This window comes from Leucopleurus acutus (genome assembly GCF_964270905.1).
Source record: "Leucopleurus acutus genome assembly, chromosome: 2".
NCBI classification, from domain to species: Eukaryota; Metazoa; Chordata; class Mammalia; order Artiodactyla; family Delphinidae; genus Leucopleurus; species Leucopleurus acutus.
In genome coordinates, this window is record NC_139143.1 from 70,102,231 (window position 1) to 70,121,531 (window position 19,301).

General features: G+C 40.3%; 1 protein-coding gene across 1 annotated transcript; it reads left to right on the plus strand.

Annotated features, from left to right (window-relative positions):
• The first annotated feature begins 3,542 nt into the window (after positions 1-3,542).
• On the plus strand, positions 3,543-19,301 carry TADA1 (transcriptional adaptor 1). Its single transcript, XM_082833400.1, has 8 exons — positions 3,543-3,788; positions 8,177-8,268; positions 8,529-8,594; positions 12,942-13,039; positions 14,505-14,714; positions 15,995-16,146; positions 18,042-18,204; positions 18,649-19,301. The coding sequence occupies exons 1-8, from the start codon at positions 3,715-3,717 to the stop codon at positions 18,799-18,801; spliced, it is 1,008 nt and encodes a 335-aa protein (XP_082689526.1). The 5' UTR covers positions 3,543-3,714; the 3' UTR covers positions 18,802-19,301.

Consider the following 19,301-nt stretch of genomic DNA (forward strand, 5'->3'; position numbering starts at 1 on the left):
CTACAAGCCAGGTGAAAGTCCTCACCAGAAACCAAACTTGCTGGTGGCATCTTAATCATGGACTTCCAGCCTCCAGAACTGTGAGAAAATAAATGTATGTTGTTTAAACCACTTGGTCTGTGATGTTTTGTTATCGCAGCCTGAGCAAACTAAGTACCTATAAAGCTTCAGAGGATTTTAAGCTGGGGCCCATGGATAGTACTGTGTTTCTATAAAACTGTTTTAAATGTAATCATATGTAGTTTATGGATTTAGAAATATTATTCTGAGAAGGGCTCACCAGACTGCCAATGAGGCCCATGGCACAAAATAAAAGATCAAGAACCTCTTTATATCTTATTTGGGCAGACATAAAATAAGTATATGTGGTGTCAGTGTGATATGCCTCTCCAAGTGTTTTCAACCATAAATTTTACTAGGACCTAGTACATGCTAGTCTATAATCTTTAACTATATTAATATCTGTAGATCAATATAGATATAGAAGAGGAAGACTATTATGTAGAATTTTCTAAAATATTTAATTCTACCAGCTATGTTGAGTGCAAGCCACTATGTTCTATAGTATAACTGTATATATAGGTACCATATGTGTGTACCATACATACCATAGTATACTACATAATAAGTATTACAAATTGTTGTAAACATTATGAGGGTAATTTCAACGGGCAACTAAAATATTATCAATAATATTTTAAAGCTGAACTGTAAGAGTCCTTCCGATAAAGCAGAGCTGCTGACGTCTGAAATGGAAACAACTCACACATTTGCAGTCAGTGCTTCGAGAAGAAAGCTAATGAATCAATGCCAATGAGCAGACCAGGAAAGTCAATCAAATATTTCTGCTGCACTAGGTGCTAGCCAGAATAAAGGATGAGTCAGTGGTTTATATACAGGTCTAAGGAACCTAAATATCACATCTGGGAGAAATCATTATCATCATCATCATCGTCACCTCCAGATCTGAGATATCTCACAACTCCGTCAACATCAAACCCTACCACCAAAAAAACCAAACAAACTAGTGCTTTATAAAATAAAGAATTGGGAAGAATTAAGCAAGCAGAGGCCAAGCTTTCATGGATATGCAAGTAAAATAGCTATGAAAATAGCCTTTCTGAGGGGTTTTCCTTTGCATTGTGTTTGTACACAATTATATTTATAATTTATATAATTATATTTTGAAAGATGTTGCATAAGAATAGGCAATATATGAATAATACTACCAACCTTCAACAGTTCATCCTAACGACATGGAAAAAATATGGATAATATAAATAAAGAGAACTCTTATTTTATATAGTCTGTGCCCAATATCCTATTGAGTTGACTTTACTAGTTACTCTCAGACTAGCCTGCATTTGGGGAAGAGCAAATTGCTATAGAATAATGATTTTAAAAAGATGTAAAAAACTAGATTAAATTAACATTTGTAGAATTCTTTACATTTTATAAACGACTTTCACACACATTCTCTGAAGCTATTTAATAGTTGTCTATATGTGGTATACATTTTTACAAGCACGTCTATAACTAAAAGATTTAAAATTAGTTTCTTTAAAGTAAACTACCAAATTACAAATGGTTTTAGTATTGATTTCTATTAAGTATATTGTTCGGTCAGATGTCTGTTTGTGTTTGTTATATTGTCTAACACTACAGTTTAAGTGGACATTTACCTGAATCACTATACTGAAATTAATGCTAATTGGTATACAAAGTGATGAAGGAGAATGGACTATTTAATTGAGCTAGATGTGTAGAGGTATGCATGTTTTCAAGCATCGATTCCAAGAGATAAGAGTCATATTTTTCTTAGTGGACAGGTAGCCATAAAGATGGGGTAGCCATACAGTGGGGACAGTTCCTGGAAGATATACCCAAACATCTGTGCCCCTTCCTAGTCCTATTGAATGGGTCCTTTAATACTTGAACCTGGGCTTCCCTGGTGGCGCAGTGGTTGAGAGTCTGCCTGCCGATGCAGGGGACACGGGTTTGTGCCCCAGTCCGGGAAGATCCCCCATGCCGCGGAGCCTGCGCGTCCGGAGCCTGTGCTCCGCAACGGGAGAGGCCACAACAGTGAGAGGCCTGCATACCGCAAAAAAAAAAAACAAAAACTTGAACTTGATTGCAAAAAATGTAGGTAGCCACCCATAGGTCTCAAAACTAGCAGAGGGGAGATATATATAAAAGGACTGAGTCATGTGGTTTGTTATAGAAAGTGAAGTAACTAGAATGCGGAGTGCATACTAAGGGGTGATGGACAGGCCTGGGTGTGTGTGAGGTGGACAGGTCGGCTGAGTCCAGGTCATAAGAAAATTTGAATGCCAGGTTAGGGAGTCTGGAATTTGTTCAGCAGTCAGTGGGGAGCCATGGAAAGCATAAGGTGATAAATACTTTTTAAAAAGTCAAAATTTCTTTAGAGTTTTATGACACAGATAGGAAGACTTTACCTGCCTTGTTCATCTTTGTATCCCCAGGACCCAAAAGATTGCCAGGCGCATAATAGGAATTCACTATATATTTGCTGAAGGAATGGAGAAGCCTGAAGGAGTCTCTGTGGAGAAATTACACAAGATTTAAAAGCCATTTAGGATTATTTCAAATTTGGGGGAGGCAATTTGACCATATGCACCAAGACTCTTATAAATACTCCTGTCTTTAAATCAGTAATTCTATTTATGGGACTCTGTTCTAAAGTAATAATCCTAAATGAGGAAAAGCTTTATGTATAAAGTGTATTACAATATTGCTTTTAATAGAAAAAAAATGGAAATAATCAGCCTAACAATTGGGAAACAAGTTACTGTGTGCCTTCCTCCTGTGCGGTATTTAATATGCTGTCACCAAAATTATGATTATAAAGACAATACCAGAGGAAAACATTTATATTATTAAGTATAAATATAACAAAACTCTACCAAGATGCACAATTGAAGATAGAGTATGATTATAAATTATGGGAAGGGGGAATCTCTCTCAGTTAAAAGGGTTTTTCCCGGGGTGGTAACACTTTATTTTCTTTCTTTTCCTCTTATCCTTCTGTGCATTTTCCTGTTTTTCAAAATTACTTCATTCACTCAGCAAATATTTACTGAGAGCCCACTATGTGCCAGGCACTGCTCTAGGAACTTGGGGAAACATCAGTGAACAAAACACAAATCCTGTCCTCACGGAACTTACACATTTTAGTTGGAGAAGGCAGAAAATTAACAAGATAAGTCAATTAAGTGGCATGTTAGATGATGAGTGATCGGCAAAAAAAATAAGGCAAAGAAAGAGAATAAAGTCAGTACTACATTTACTTTTTGACCTGGAGGGGGAAGATATTCATCCAGGTAAAAGGACCGAATTCGGAACTTCCGCAGCGGTAAGACTGAGAGCCCGGGATACGCCAGCCCTGCAGGTGACGCTGCAGCCCGGGCCGGGCGCGGCGGGTTTAGGTGGGGCGCGGGAGCGCTAGGTGAAGCGGGTCACGTGATGTGAGGGGGCGGGAGCAGGAGGACCATAAAAACACCGAGTTTGGCTCAGCACTTTCTCTCCAGAAAGGCGGGCGGAGCCGAAAACCAAACAAACGTCTTCTCAGAGCTTGGGGGCGGGGCAGGCGGGAGAAGACGGAGCCTCCAGAGCCAAAGCCTTCGCGGAGTTGGTTTTTCGGTTGCTGGTCGTTGTGGCCGAGGGGTCTGAGGTCGGGCTGAGACGTGGGGAGCAATGGCGACCTTTGTGAGCGAGCTGGAGGCGGCCAAGAAGAACTTGAGCGAGGCCCTGGGGGACAACGTGAAACAGTAAGAACTCCCCGGACGCAGCCTCCGGGTTTCCGCGCGGGTGCTCCCCCAGCTTCGGGCTGCCGACCGACTATGGAGTTGTCCCCCGCGGCCGCGAGGCCTGTGCAGCCCTCGCGTAGCGGGTGGCGGGGCCTCTGGGTTTCTCGGGCCCGGGAAGGGGCCGGCGGGCAACCCCGACTCACCCGGCTGGAGGGGCCGGGCCTCCCTGGTTCCCTCCGGAACCTCGCGGGCGCCTTCGCCCGAGGCTGTGCCCTGGGTGGGGCGGGAAAAGCTAACTCCACGCCTTCACGCCCAAGGACCTGTTGGGCGACTGCGGCCCGTGCGAGGGTGCGGGACGCATGTGGCTGACTACCGGCCTGGTCTGAGCCGGCGCCGTGCAGGCGGCCCGCTCCCGAAGGGCTTCCTGGAGGCAGAGGCTTATTGAGCGCGGGTGTTGTGGAGGCACTGTCGGTAAGAGCGTGGACAGCAATTTCGGAAGGCAGACAGAGCCTCCGGTGAAATAGTCACCGAACAATACTGCAGTTATAGTGATGATAGCAGTAGCAGACATTTACTGAACACCTTTTAAGCGCTCTAAATGTACTATCTCATCTAATTCTCACAACAGAGATGTGAGGTAGGTGCAATTATCATTCCCGTTTGATAGATGAGAAGACTGAGATTTTGAGAGGTTAAGTAACTCTTCAAAGTCATGGCAGGATTGGGGCCTTTGCATCTGATTTCTGGCTCTGATACCTTACAGAGGGTTGCAAAGGACCCCAGAGACTCTCAGACAGACCTTCACCCAGGTTATAGCAGGGGACCGAGTACACAGTGGGGTCAGATGCTGAAATGGCCGAGTGTAAAATCAATAACTCAATACAAGGCTGAAGTCATAGAAGGAACCCTCCGAGGTACAAGGTCAAGTTTGGAAATTTTCAAAACATTGTTATTACAATTTTATTTTTCTAAAATATAAGAAGCAAATTTTAAACGTTTAAAAGTATAAGTCTTGTGTTGTTGTTGCTAGATGGTTTCTGTGATATTCTACACGTTTGCATTACTCAACAGACACTTTGAAATGATGTTTCTGGAGGAGCAAGGTGTTTGGGGGATCTTTCTTTTTCTCCAGCACTTTCTCCTTCTTATCTTTCAACTTTTCATTATGACTGGAGATTGAAGTTACTTAACTTGGATGTCATACGTGATCTTTGGAGTTTTTCCTTCTTGTGAAATTTTGGGGTGGCAGAATCTACTTTTCGTCCTCGCAAGATAGATATGCAGAATTCCCATGTAAGACTTCTTGGAACACTCATGGCCTAAATGGAATAACTAAGAACAAAATATAATTTTTAAAGATTACTTTAATATTAGGAACGTTAATAAATCAAACTACAAACACTAGAATTAAAATTTAATCATCTAATCTGTTATTTTGGCATAATTATTTAATTTTTTGTAAACATTGATTCCCAAAGATAAAATGTTCTACTTAAAGTTATATTTTAATATTCATGTTGACTTTGTCTCTTTCCTTGCTTACTTAATTAAAAATTCTTAATTATTTTAATGAGTAAAATTGACAGCTTTTACCTTCATTAATTACTATAGCTTATTTTTGTAATACAGCTAAAATTTACACTTTTTAAGCACAAAAGACTTTTCACTCGGTTACATCTAAGATGCTTACAAATATTTGAAAGTGAATGTTTCCATGTTACAATAAACCTGGCTTGTGTGTATAATTGATTGATTAGATGCGATGGTGAACTCTGTGATACCACACTCCTCACACAAGCTTGGGGTCGCCAGAAATGTTGAAGTTAGCATTTCCTGTTTGGTCTTTAAAGGTCGACACTGGCTGTCAACGTTGGTCACATAGAGCTGCCAAAGCTAATTTGGTGCATCTTTAGCTGAATCTCCACTAACACCGCAATCAAAATATGCTTTTGTGCCAGGAACAGTTAATGGTACAGTGTTGTTCTCTATTAGTTTTTTCCATTCTCTCATTGTCTTTTCCCCCTTCTGCTCCTTGAAAAGCGCTTCTTGGTTGAACAGTCTGTGATATCGCTATACAGTAATTTCTCACATTTCCTCCATGAGTAGTTAGCTTTGATTTGTACAACGTGACCATTTAAATGTGGTCCTTGTTCGTAGGTAAAATATATAATAAGGTGTATAAGGAACTCAGATATGAGTTGCTTTCTATTTATGCAGTGGCCCTAATGTTCTTTATGTCAGGTTGTGTGCCCATGTCAGCTTGTAGAAAGAAATGAGCTTTGCTGGCTAACTCACTTTGTATAGTACCCAGTAGAGTTCTGGGTTCAAATGGGTGCCTAGTTTTTCGGATGATTTAGCCATATGTTATTTAATTTTCTTCAGGTATCTCAAGTGCTTCCTAGTCTGACCCATTTATACTCATCACCCATCATCCTCACCTACATAGAGGTTGACTAACTTTGTTTTTGGTATTTTTGAGGAAAACAGTCATTTGTCCATGGCTATACAGCAAGTTAATACAGGGACCAGGATTGGGGAGCGAGTCTTCAACTTGATAGCCAGTGCTGGCTATTTCAAAGTTTGCCACTGGAAAAGATAGACAGCATCATGTTGGCAGAGCCTTGCCTTAGTTCTGGAACAAGTTCATACACCAAATATAAATATATTTGCCTCTTTCTTATAAAATAGGAACACAGGGCTTTTAAAATAATGAAGTTTTTCTCATGTTACTATCTTCTTTTGTTGTATAAAGTGGGATAGGAAAAGACTTCTGTTTTTCTGTGGAGCTTTATTTCATTTTTTAGTTGTTCTTTAAAAAAAAAGCAGGGGTTGGGGCATTTAAGTGTTTGATGTTGGGAAGTTATTATTGACTGCTGGGTGTGACTAGTCACGTGGAACATGGTGCCAGGCTCTAGAACTAACATGTTTTGCTGTTGAATGAAATGGGTCTTGGGAAGCTTTAAGACGCCACTAAAGCTACGGGTTTTCTCCGGTGTGGGGGGAAGGGGGGGATGAGGGCAAAGCACAGGAACCCAGGCAATTACATATATACTTAGTCAGACTTAAGCTAGTCTACATATGGGAGTACAGGAGAAACCCTGCCATGGGTATAATAGGTCAGTGAGAGCATTAAACCATCTCGTTTAGGAATCGCTCCTTTTTTTTGTTCTTTTTCTGTTAGAAACTCAAATGAGCATTAGAAAGTAGTTAATTGTGAATTGAAAGTGATTGTAAAACATACTAAGTAATTTTTAGCCTTGTTTCTTGAAGGAGGAGTAGCTTTCTTCAGCACGGAAACAAGGGGTGTAGATGTGAAAAGTAAAGTATTTTACTCCTATTTCTAATAATGTTGTTAAGGTATAAAAGATTGGATCCTTTCTTCCTACTAGTTAACTAGTAATTTTTATGATTAGTGGTTGATTTTCACTTTAAAAACCACTAAGTTTCTCCTATGCTCAGGTATTTTTCTTTGTGGCGAGCTGTTTTAGAATCCCATTCAGCCAGGATAGATTAAAACTTGAGTTCATTTGAAAGGAAAGAGGTTGCCCAGAATTGGTATTAATGCCCATAAAACATACACATTTTAAAATATAAATCTTTTTAAAATTGAGGTATAATTGACATATAACTGTATATTAGTCTCAGGGGTACAACATAATGATTCAGTATTTGTATATATTGCAGAATGGTCACCACAGTAATTCTAGTTCACGTCTCTCACCATACATAGTTTAAAAAATTTTTTTCTTGTGATGAGAACTTTTAAGATCTCCTCAGCAATTTTCAAATATGCAATATTTGATAATTTTAATAATACTTTAAAATATAAATCTTAAGTGTAGGTTTCTGGTGAGCAGGTCTTTTAGAAGGGCAGCAGTGAGAAAGGAAAGGTACAGCAGTGGTTTTTGGCTGGTTGACTCATGAGTCTGATTCTATGACTACTGCTCAGTCCCTTTTAGGGAGGACTTTCCTTCTTGTGATGGTATTCGGACTCCTAAGTAGCTTAAACAACAGAGATTTATTTTCTCACAGTTCTGGAGTCTAGAAGCCTGACATCAAGGTGTGAGCAGGGTTGTCTTCTGAGGCCTCTCCCCTTGGCTTTTGCCTGCTGTCTCTCTCTCTCTGTCCTAATCTCTTCTTATAAGGTCACCAGTCACACTGGGTTAGGGCCCACCCTGACGACTCCATTTTTACTTAATTACCTGTTAAAAGGCCCTACTTCCGAGTAGAGTCACATTCTGAGGTACTGGGGGTTAGGGCTTCAACAAAGGAATTTGGGGGGAACACAACCCAGTCCATAACACTAGGGAATGCAAAATTTCCTTCCTTTCCTGGGAGTTGAGGCAGATAAGGTGAACTTGGGGAAGAAGCAAAACCTGAGGCTCTTAATATTGTTTCTGCCTCTGCAGATACTGGGCTAACTTAAAGTTGTGGTTCAAGCAGAAGATCAGCAAAGAAGAGTTTGACCTTGAAGCTCATAGACTTCTCACACAGGATAATGGTAAAAGAATTATCTGGGGAGTTATTTTACTGTTCTGAAGTTTTCCCAGATTTGCAATAAATTAAAAGTTTATTTAAAATTTAAAAAAAATTTTGGTTTTAGTGGTATAAGGTCATTTAAATAATGTGGATATTTAAAATTAAATGGAAAGAATGGCAGAGTAGGGGATATCCAAAGTCCTTAAAAGCTAGACTGAAACAGTGGGTTCCTTATGTTGTAAATGTTCTGTATTTGACTTGTAACAATCTTCCCTTTTTCAGTCCATTCTCACAACGATTTCCTCCTGGCTATTCTCACGCGTTGTCAGATTTTGGTGTCTACACCAGGTAAGGGAGTGGAAACACCTCCAGGGATGTCAGTCAGCAAAACCACAGAATGCTGGGCTTACTAGACTTTCACTTCCTTTAACAGACTTGTTTGCAAATGAAATGTTCTTTGAACTGCTCAGAAGAAACATTTTATTGTGTAATACAGATTCTTCGGTAGAACCTTTTTAAAGCAGGTGATTTCTCTGTCCTTTCATTGACTTTTGGTCTTTACCCCCCATTCAGCTGGGTTTAGATTACTTAAATAAATGAGAAGTGAGGAGGAGGGTAGGTGGTCAGAAGGAAGAAGCTGAGGAGTGAAGGGAGGGAATTTGGTGGTTAGGAGAGCGTTTCCATAGATATAGGGAAGGTAAAGTACGTGGAGGGGAAACCACAGCATATGTTGAGAATCTGGACTTTCTCCTATTCTTAATTAAGTGAGATATTAGCACCTGGAAGGTTGGAGCTTCAGCATGTGTTTGGCAAACTATTGGTGAAGAACAAAGGTAGTAATTAGCAGCATGGTGGGGAGGTATGTGGATGCTAAGTCTGTCACTTCGACCTAAATAAATAGGAAAAGACAGAATGATTCCTTTGTCCCTAATGTTTTGGAGCTTAAGTGGTACAAGTCCCCTCTTACAATTTTATTTTAATCAGTCAAAAAAAAAAGCTAAATGCATTAAAACTTTGCCTCATGATAAAGCTTATCCTGGGCTCTTGTTAAAAACTTGAATTTACAGGTACCTCCTACTGTAGATCAAATTGAAGTTTTTGTTGTTTAAAGGGCCTGTGGTGATTCTGATGATCATTTATTAAAAGCCCATGTTTATCTAGAAGTGAGTAGTATTTTGTATCATCCCCCTCTGCTAAGCTCTGTTGTAAGATAGAGAGTTCAGATGAGATCTCCTAAAGGCTTGTTCTCCACACTCAAAGAAGTCGCCATTGGTGTGAAGAATAATAAACAGTGAGCGTTTGTTTACAGAGGTTGGTGTTAGAGAGGGAAGGCAGTTTTCCACTCCTCACCACACCTCACCACCACCACCCTCACTGCACATCCTACACTGTGTCACATTTCTAATGTTTTATTTAATTTAAATAGAAGTGGACTTTGGCCAGTTAGATCATAAAGATAATCCACTTCATTGTATAAAGTTTAATTTGATCAGAAAAGCCAACATTGTGAGGATTAGATCTTACTTTTTAGGTAGGTATATTCTAAAGTGGCACCCACCCAAAAGGTTCAGTGGGATGATCGGAAATAAAAACCTTGGTTGGGGCTTCCCTGGTGGCGCAGTGGTTGAGAGTCCGCCTGCCGATGCAGGGGACGCGGGTTCGTGCCCCGGTCCGGGAGGATCCCACATGCCGCGGAGCGGCTGGGCCCGTGAGCTATGGCCGCTGGGCCTGCGCATCCAGAGCCTGTGCTCCGCAGCGGGAGAGGGCACAGCAGTGAGAGTCCTGCATACCGCAAAAAAATAAAAATAAAAACCTTGGTTGGTAGGAGTCAAGGGGCTTGGGTTCAAGTTTAGGTTTTGCCACTAGCTTAGATAATGTAGTTAATTATTGAGTGTTCTTAGCGTCCACATTTATAAAATAGAGACAGTAATATCTACCCTGCAGGATTATTAAAAAAAAAAAACAGATGAAAGAGCATGCAAAAAGTGCTCTTAAAAATAAAAAATGCCAAACAAATACGAAGTGGTATTAGTATAGGCGGCTGATTTTAATTAAATAAAGCCTTTGATATTCTTGAATATTTGTTGTTGGTTAAAAATAAATGAAGAAACATTAGAATTTAGAGATTATTTCTCAAACACCCAAAATGTCTTCCTTTAAAATGAAATTAATATTTGCTGGCAACAAAGAGGTGATTTCTATTAAAAGTAAAGTATAGAAGTACAGTTTTTTGTACTTTAATAATTGTGATCAGGTTGGTTACTGTTTTTCTAAGTCAGGCAGGAAAGATGATTTTAATAAAGTTATTTATTGAGTACTGTAACTGCAGTGCCTTAGACGCTTTATGTGCGTTATCATTAATCCTCACAACAACTCTTCAGAGGTATGAGCCTCTTTTTTTACATGCTAGGAAACAAACTTCAGAGGAGAGAAAACAAAACAAAATAAAAACTTACCTGAGGCCCTCTTCAGCTAGTAAGTAGAAGTGTTGGATCCAAACCAAAATCTGACTGCTGCTGTGAAGCCCTCCTTCCTTGGGGTCAGAGTCCGTCCTTGCCATGCTTTGCTTCCTCACCCGAGGTATATTTGGCCACTCAGCAGCAGCATCGCCTAACATCAAGTTCCATTCATCAGGGAAATCATCTAAGATTGACTGGTCTTACCAGGTGTGATCTAGGTGTGCCAAAGATACTTAAAGCGATGGAGAAGAGGAACTTGACTTTCCAAACAGTTCTTTTTTAGCTGAGGAACCAGGAATATTTTTTCAAAGCTTTACGAACTCATTCTTCCAAAAACATCAAGATGAAATAATGTTTTGTTAGAATGATGGGTGATTTTTTTTTTCTTTTCCTAAAAAATTTCTTTGGGATATTTTTTTCAAGTGTACTGTAATGAGCTTGTATAACTTTTGATTTTTTTTTAACACTAAACTATATATGTTCATGGTTTAAAAAAAAATAGTACAGAGGGTCTTAGAATGAAAAGCTTCCCCCTCCTAGACCAGCTTGTTCTCAAAGACAACTGCTTTTGCTTTTTGTTCTTCTTATGGGACCTCAGTGGCTCCGTATAGTGTGCTGAAATGTCTTTCTGGATTGACTGGTTTTAAACATCCATCTTGTCTTATTGCTCTGTGTTTTGTGAGATTTCCTCAATTCTTTCTTTCAGCCCTTCTGTCCAGTGCATTCTTTAATTCAGCAATTTTTGTAGCGTCTTCTTTTTGTTTTATGGATACCCATCTTCTCAGACTTCTCTGAGGATATGAATTAGAAATTATTCAAGTTCTTTGTGTTGCCTGAATTCTTTATCTCTAGGATCTCAATTTTTTTTTTTTTTTTTACTTTGGTCTTTCTTACCATGTTACAGCTTATCATCAAATGTCTGAGAATCCACATTTACGAATGAAGCATAAAACCTGGAGATTGTGCTTTAGAGTGAGCTGACGGGAGGCCAGCCATTGCAGTGAGGTTCCTCAAATGCCAGCTGCAGAGAACTGTGCTCTAGGGTACCAACATTCATACCAGCTACCTCAGTAAATCCCAGAAATTTTGTTCTATTTAACTAGAGAAGAGTTCTCCATTCTCCATTCCCTGCCACCTGTTTATACTGCACTGTGTACAGGAGTGAGTGGGGCTGGTTTCATGGGGCCAGGAACTGTCCATGAACTTGGAAGGGCCTGCACTTGTGCTGTACTGTGGTTGTCTTGAAATTCTTAACTTTTGAGCAAGGGACCCTGCATTTTTGTTTTGTACTGAGTTCAGTCCTGGGGGTGAGGGAAGGGGTTTCTATGGGTGACTTTTCAATATAGATCTTCCATTAATCTTGTTTTAAGCTGTACTATCCCTTCTGGTTCCCACTGCACTCACCTTCTCCAAATGCAGATTCTTTGTGGATATCTACTAGTCAGGTTTATTTACTTCCACCTATTTACCAACCTTGCCAACTTAGGTCACAGCTTCCAAGTGTCCGCTTTGTAAGTTGGCTCCTTTTTAGCCCATCTTTGAAATTTGTTGATATCTCATCTTGGTCTGCCACTCGTTTTGCTTTTTATCTGTGTTCTGGATGTGTGCCATTTACTTTTTTGTGTGTGTGTGGTACGCGGGCCTCTCACTGTTGTGGCCTCTCCCGTTCCGGAGCACAGGCTCCGGATGCGCAGGCTCAGCGGCCACGGCTCACAGGCCCAGCCGCTCCGCGGCATGTGGGATCTTCCCGGACCGGGGCACGAACCCGTGTCCCCTGCATCGGCAGGCGGACTCTCAACCACTGCGCCACCAGGGAAGCCCCCATTTACTTTTTTCTACTATCATATTTAGTAGGGTCTTGGAAGAGAGAGGAGACAAATACATGTGCTTATTTCACCATCTTGAAGTAGAAAATTCTGTCCTGCTTTTATAATACTACTGCTACTAGTAAGCAAACAAACACCCAGTAAACAATGAAAAATGTGAAAAACAAATTTGTCTTCCTAAAAGAACAATTTTGGTTACAGCTAGAGAAAAAAATGTGATTTGAGAGAAGTTGTGTTTAGGGAAGGAGAATGTTTTGTTTAGAGAAGGAGAATGAGAGATCTGAATTTAAGCATTTGTTCATTTTCATCATTTGAGCATTTCATACTTTTTTAGCCTAAAGTGAAAACAAACTTAGCAGTTATCAGTTGTCATTCTTTTCTCTTATGATCGTTATTTCTCTGTCTTATAGAGGGTGCTGGATCTTTACCCTGGACAGGGGGTTCTGCAGCCAAACCTGGAAAACCAAAGGGAAAGAAAAAGCTTTCTTCTGTTCGTCAGAAATTTGATGTAGGTTGTTTAGTAGATCTTGGTAACAACTGATTTAAGCACTGGTGTGATGGAACTGGCTTTAGTTTTTTAATGAATATTACAATTCTGGTAGTAAAGTTGAAAAAAAAGGGCATGATTTGGGGAGAAAACGGTGTTATTATATTTGAATTTGGTGAAGAGGGTTTCAAAGATTGTGTCTGAGTTTTTATTCCAGTTTGTTATTGTGTAATTATTAATATGTTATCATTAGCACCTAATGATTTTTCAGTAATTCAACAACTATGCCTGTGTTCATTTTCCTCTTGAATATCTGTGTGGAATGAATAATGTTTCTCAGATTGAAGACTTCTGTTCCAAGGGTCCAGGAGGCCCAGAGGCCTCTGGCAGGATGCTGCTGACGCCCCACTAGGCCTTGAGCCTTCTGGGGATCCTCAGAGAAATCTTGAAGGCATTGGGCTATAAAATTTGTAAATGTTTTAGAATAACTTGCTTTTTTTTTTTCTGGTTTATATCCAGGGAACACAGTTTCCCAAAAGTATCCCTTTTATAGATTTGACTGGGTATTGATAGCTTTATTCATTAACATTAACAAATATTTATTTATTTCTTCCTTGGCTCTATGTTTTAAGTCAAGAATATTCGATCTGGAGGGCATCAGTATCTCCAGAGAGGTATACTTGGTTTAAAAAAGCATGTTTGATATAAAATACAGTTTTATACTTACTTGGAAAATGGAAGAACAACAAGTATTGCTTTTATAGTACAAACTTCAAACAGGACAAGCCATATTCGCTACAAAATCTTGTGAGTTGGGCTTAAGCAAAAGCTACTGAGGCATATCTCCCACTGATTATGGAGAATATAATTGGCCTATCAGCATCTCCCAGAGGAAGGCTGAGATTTTATAAGCGGAAAAGATTGGGAAAAACTATTTTTAAAAAAACTAATGACTGTGTCTTAGAAAGATTCTGTGTTGAGAGTTGTTAGTAGAAGATAATGGTAAGAGTTACACTACCCTACATTATCTTGGAATATTTGTTATTAGATCTGTTATATTGGTTAGCTAGGTTTTTTTAGGGCTTTTCTTAAGATTTTCAGAATCTGCTTACTTACAAGTATTCTTAAAATACTCTGACTTGTTTGAAAATAGTTTTATATCTTCTCCTTCTCCCCAGTTGTTATTTTTAGCACAGAGCCATATATTCTGTGATTACCGAGGTATTAATTGAATAGAATAAACTGCTATGCATAGTACTGTTATTCCCCATAACTCATGTCTTCATTATTACTGTGTAATGGGTGTGAATCTGTGATTAGTTGTGCATGAATTACTTTTTTTTTCTTTTTTTTTTTTTTAACTCTTGTGATATAGTTTTGGTGGCATTAATTTGTGGAATCTCAGGTCCCATTCATAGGTTACTTTTGTTTGTGTTTTATTACTTGCCACATAATGAATAATTTTGAAAAGTTTTCTTACCCATAGCATAGATTCCAGCCTCAAAATCCTCTCTCGGGAGCCCAGCAGTTTGTGGCCAAGGATCCCCAGGATGATGATGACTTGAAACTTTGTTCCCACACAATGATGCTTCCCACTCGGGGTCAGCTTGAAGGGAGAATGATAGTGACTGCTTACGAGCATGGGCTGGACAACGTCACCGAGGAGGCTGTCTCAGCTGTGGTCTATGCAGTGGAGGTTGGTTTGCTGGTGGCAGAAACACTCTTACAGATTGAATGTGACAAGCTTGTGTGAGTTATTCAAAGCTGGTACTGCAAGAAAAGAACTAAAATGTGACTCTGATCTCAGAATTGTCATCATTGAAAGTTGTTTTCTTTTGAGGGGAGAAACATCACAATCCAAACAATTGCCTTCAGTTAACAGACTAAACTTTTCAGAAAGGTTACTTGCATAACACTTTGGATGTTTAATTTCTCAACAAGGGGACAGTTTTTAAGCAAAAAAAAAAAAAAAAAAAATGAGATTGAGAATCCTAAAGATTAAACTCACTTGATGTTGCTGTGGTACGGCATTTGAAGAGCATTATTAGACTTGGCATCGGAACTGTGGGATTCTTGTCTCAGCACACTCTTTCATTCATTCATTTTACTCATTTAGTTACTCGACAGAACATATACCGGGGTCTAGAGTGCACAGGTACTGACCGGTGACGCTGGGTCATTCCTTTCAATTCTCTGGGCCTCCGTTTCCTTGCCGGTACCTCAGAGATTATAACAGCTTTCTCAAGAAGTTATAAACATTGAATCATAAGTTGTACCATGAAGTCCTGACATGAGCTGATCTTATTGGTAGAATTGAAACATCATCCCTGACCCCAGCACCCCTGTTAATAAGGGTAGGCTGGGACTGGTTCTGTCTCTATTTTCGCAGACATTCTCTAACCCTCTCTTGGGTACTTGGCTCTCACAAGGGCGAAGAGATATTAAATACCTAACTTTCTGTTTATTTCCTATATATCTTTTGTTTATGTGGCTTTTGAGAGAGGCAAGGTTCTTTTTATGCAAGGATTTTAGTAGATTGGGCACTATAACCAATATGTTCCTGATGGTGAAACATTTTGTACCATTTTAAACCAAGCTTCAAGGTAGTTTGCTGTTTCAAAAAATTACTTATTTTTGTACTTTTATTTAAAGCTATCTGAACATCATTTTTGAGGGAGAGGAGCCAGTTCAGAGATATAAAAACTTTAATAAATTTTAAAGTAGAGCAAGCCCATCCTAAATAGAACTAAATAAAAATAGCGTGTCTCCCTTTGCTCTTTTCTGTACCCTCGCACCCTGGTATGTATGGTTCTGTGGCTGTTTCGTGAACATTCGTCTGGTTTCAGCACTTGTTTGCCTGTCTCACATCTCCATCCACTAAATGCCAATATACATTTTTTGGTCAAAGGAAGTTTTATGGTTTGCTTTTAAAGAGGAGCTCATGCTATTTTTCTCTTTTTTTTCTTGTTTTTACAGAATCACCTTAAAGATATATTGACATCAGTTGTGTCAAGAAGGAAAGCTTATCGATTACGTGATGGTCATTTTAAATATGCCTTTGGTAGTAATGTGACCCCACAGCCATACCTGAAGAACAGTGTAGTAGCTTACAACAACTTAATAGAAAGGTATGTGAAGTTTCTTGTGATCTTTGCATCCATCCTTCCAAATTGGTTACACTACTCTTTTGTAATAGACCACTGTTAAAGTTGGGTACTGGGGCTCTGTGCGTCTAAGGTACCTCTGAGAGCAGTATGGTTTTATTTTCTTAAGTTGCATCCTTGCGTGATAACCAGTGAATTCTTATGGTACTCTTTATGTTAGGAGTGAAGTTGTAGAGTTTGGCCGCTGCATGTGGTTTAAAGTGAGTGCCCCCCACTTTCCGAAGTACAGTGGAGTAGTTCCCTGGGGCAGTGCGTCTGGATGGTTCCTGAGGGGCATCACCTGACTGGTTGGGGGAGTGGGCCAGCTCTCACTCAGGAACGTGGCCTGTGCTTGTTGGGTCAAGGTTGGGTTTCTTGATGGTGGGAGGAGGAGCAGTAGGTGTCTCTCCAGGTCCTTTTCTGGCTTTTTTAGCTGTAGCTCAAGATAGCGGCCTGTGCTGGGTGTCGTCAGGTTGCTCTTGGCATCCTCTTGTGCAGTTCTGGTCTCTCAGCTCCGATCTCTGGAACCTCTCTGCACTCCACTGTGGGCTCCCAGGACCTCTCTGATATTCTGAGTCATCCCTCTGAGATGACCTGGATTACCTTCATCCCTGTGTTGTCCCTTTTCAGGGAGAAGAGAGGTAAAGAGATGACAAGGGAGATAAAACTTCAGAGAAAAAAGTGTGATTGGGAAGGCTGGCAGGAGTGATGCTGGGGAAGAAGTAATGGGCAGGGAAGGCAGGAGGAGTGACAGTGAGGGGTGTGGGGTGGGAAAGCCGAGCAGGGAGTTGAAGAGAGCAGATGGTGCTGACACCATGGGGAAGGCATGGTGCTGGTGCCTGTCACATGGCCCCGAAGACCTTGAGACGGCTCACAGGGCTCATCTTGAAGATCACTGGCTTAAACTGGGTTCACTATTTAGATTGCCATAGGTGAAGATTTACTTTCTTAATCTCATTCAGGCATATCTGTTTGGGATTATGTGTTCTCATTTGTGAGTCATTCTTCTCTAGAGAAAAACAAACCAAAAAGAGTAAAAGAGTGGCCCCTCGTAGCGGGCGAGTGCTGGAGCGGTGTGTGACCCTGCCGGGCCTCCAGCTGCCCTCTCCCCCTGCCAGCCTGTCCCTGTGAGGCTCCTGTCTCACCGTCGGCCGCTTGTTTCTCTATCAGTGCTGCCTTTGTCTGCTGCCGGAGCCCACGCTTACGCTCCACTTGTGCTTTCGTTCTAGTTCCCTCCTCACTGTTGTTTCACCTCCTGCGTGTTCTCCAGAATTGCATAGGTTATCTCCTACTGTATTACGATACAAAAATTATGTCTGACTTCCCAACTGATGTTATATCTGGGTTCTATTTTGGGAAATTGGCAAGATCTGGATGAATTTTCTCCACCCTCCATTTTTGCCTGTTGCTTTTTTTGTGCTTTATTTTCTTTTCTTGCTTGTTATTTTTGATCCTGTTGTCTCCGGTATCATCTACCTTCCTCTCCAGGTTGGTTGTTTCCAATTTCATTTTCCTTTAATGAAGGTCTGTTACTTTTTTCCAACTAGAAGCTCTTTAAGGGCAGGGAACAATTTTGACTCAGTATCCTGACTTAGTATTTTAGCACTGTGGAGGGAGAAGGGTAAATGCAGTTGCACTGCATTTTATTTCCAGCCCAACAGATGGGCTGCCTTTAAAAATTAAAACTATAGACTACTCGTGTATACACTGGCTGAAAGATAACTGGATTTCTGATAACTGGATTTCTGATAACTGGATTTCTATAAAATATATCTGAGATATATTTTATAGGAAGTATTCTAGCAGCCCATCCCTATTCTGTTTGTTCAGTTGTTTCCATCTTACTTACTGGGAATATTTCTGAAACACTTTGTTTCCAGCCCTCCAGCCTTTTCTGCTCCTTGTACTGGTCAGAATCCAGCGTCTCACCTGCCTCCTGACGATGCTGAGCAGCAGGCCGCACTCCTGCTGGCGTGCTCGGGGGACACGCTACCCACGACTTTGCCTCCAGTGAACATGTACGACCTTTTTGAAGCTTTGCAGGTAACTCTTGGCTCCTTAAGGTTTACCTGGATTTATGGATAGGCTCAAAGTTTCTTCAAGTCTACAAAGATATTCACTAGCTTTTCCATTTCCTGGCTTTTGTTTTTCAGTTTCTATTGTTTGTTATTAAAGCCATTAATAGTAACCTAATCTTTCAAACCCCTGGCTCAAGAGTCCTTCCTAACTTACCTCCCGCATCTCTCATCTCCCCAGTGAAAGAAAAAAAATCTCCTTGTCCCCTTATTTCTATTTCAGAGCCTTGTTATTTCCTTGTTTTCTTGTTATCTGATTTGGGATTAGTTAGGTTCTGGCTTAAAACTTACAGGTTTGTGTGTCTTTTGTGTGAGTGTTTTGTTGACACAGATCTTACTTTCATTTTCGGTGTTGGAAAAATAAGTATACTGAAGTATAATGGGAGACGTGCTGATATGTTTTCAATCCCAGGTACACAGGGAAGTCATTCCTACACACACTGTATATGCTCTCAACATTGAAAGGATCATTATGAAGCTCTGGCATCCAAATCATGAAGAGCTGCAGCAAGACAAAGTCCACTGCCAGCGCCTGGCAGCCAAGGAGGGGCTCTTGCTCTGCTGAATTGGGATTGGAGGGTGTGGGACCCTCAGCAAATTCATTGATGATTGGGAATTGAATGCTTTTGTGGGCCACATTTCAAGACTGAAGTGTGTAGAGTAAATATAACCTTTCCTATGGAAAGGTGATAGTACATTTTGTGTTGCTACTGTGAAGCCATTAATAAATCTGATTTTAATAATGACCCATATCTCTGTATGTATGTGTGTGTGTGTTCCCAGTTATGGGAATAGGCACTGAGAAAGTTCTGTGCCTGGAATGGTGCTGTTTAGGCATCTGAGGCCTAGTATCCTGTGGTCTGCATGTGAGGTAGGTGACATTCTAGAACAAAGAAGCTGTTATAACTTAGTCCCCACGATCAGCAGGACAGCTCTGTTTAGAGACATCACGTATTCTGTATCTGGCAAGTCTAAAATTTCTCCTTTCCTCCTGAAGAAAGAACTGTGCTTTTAACACAGTGTTAAAAATCGGTTATCATTTTTAGTGACCAGTTTTATATATAT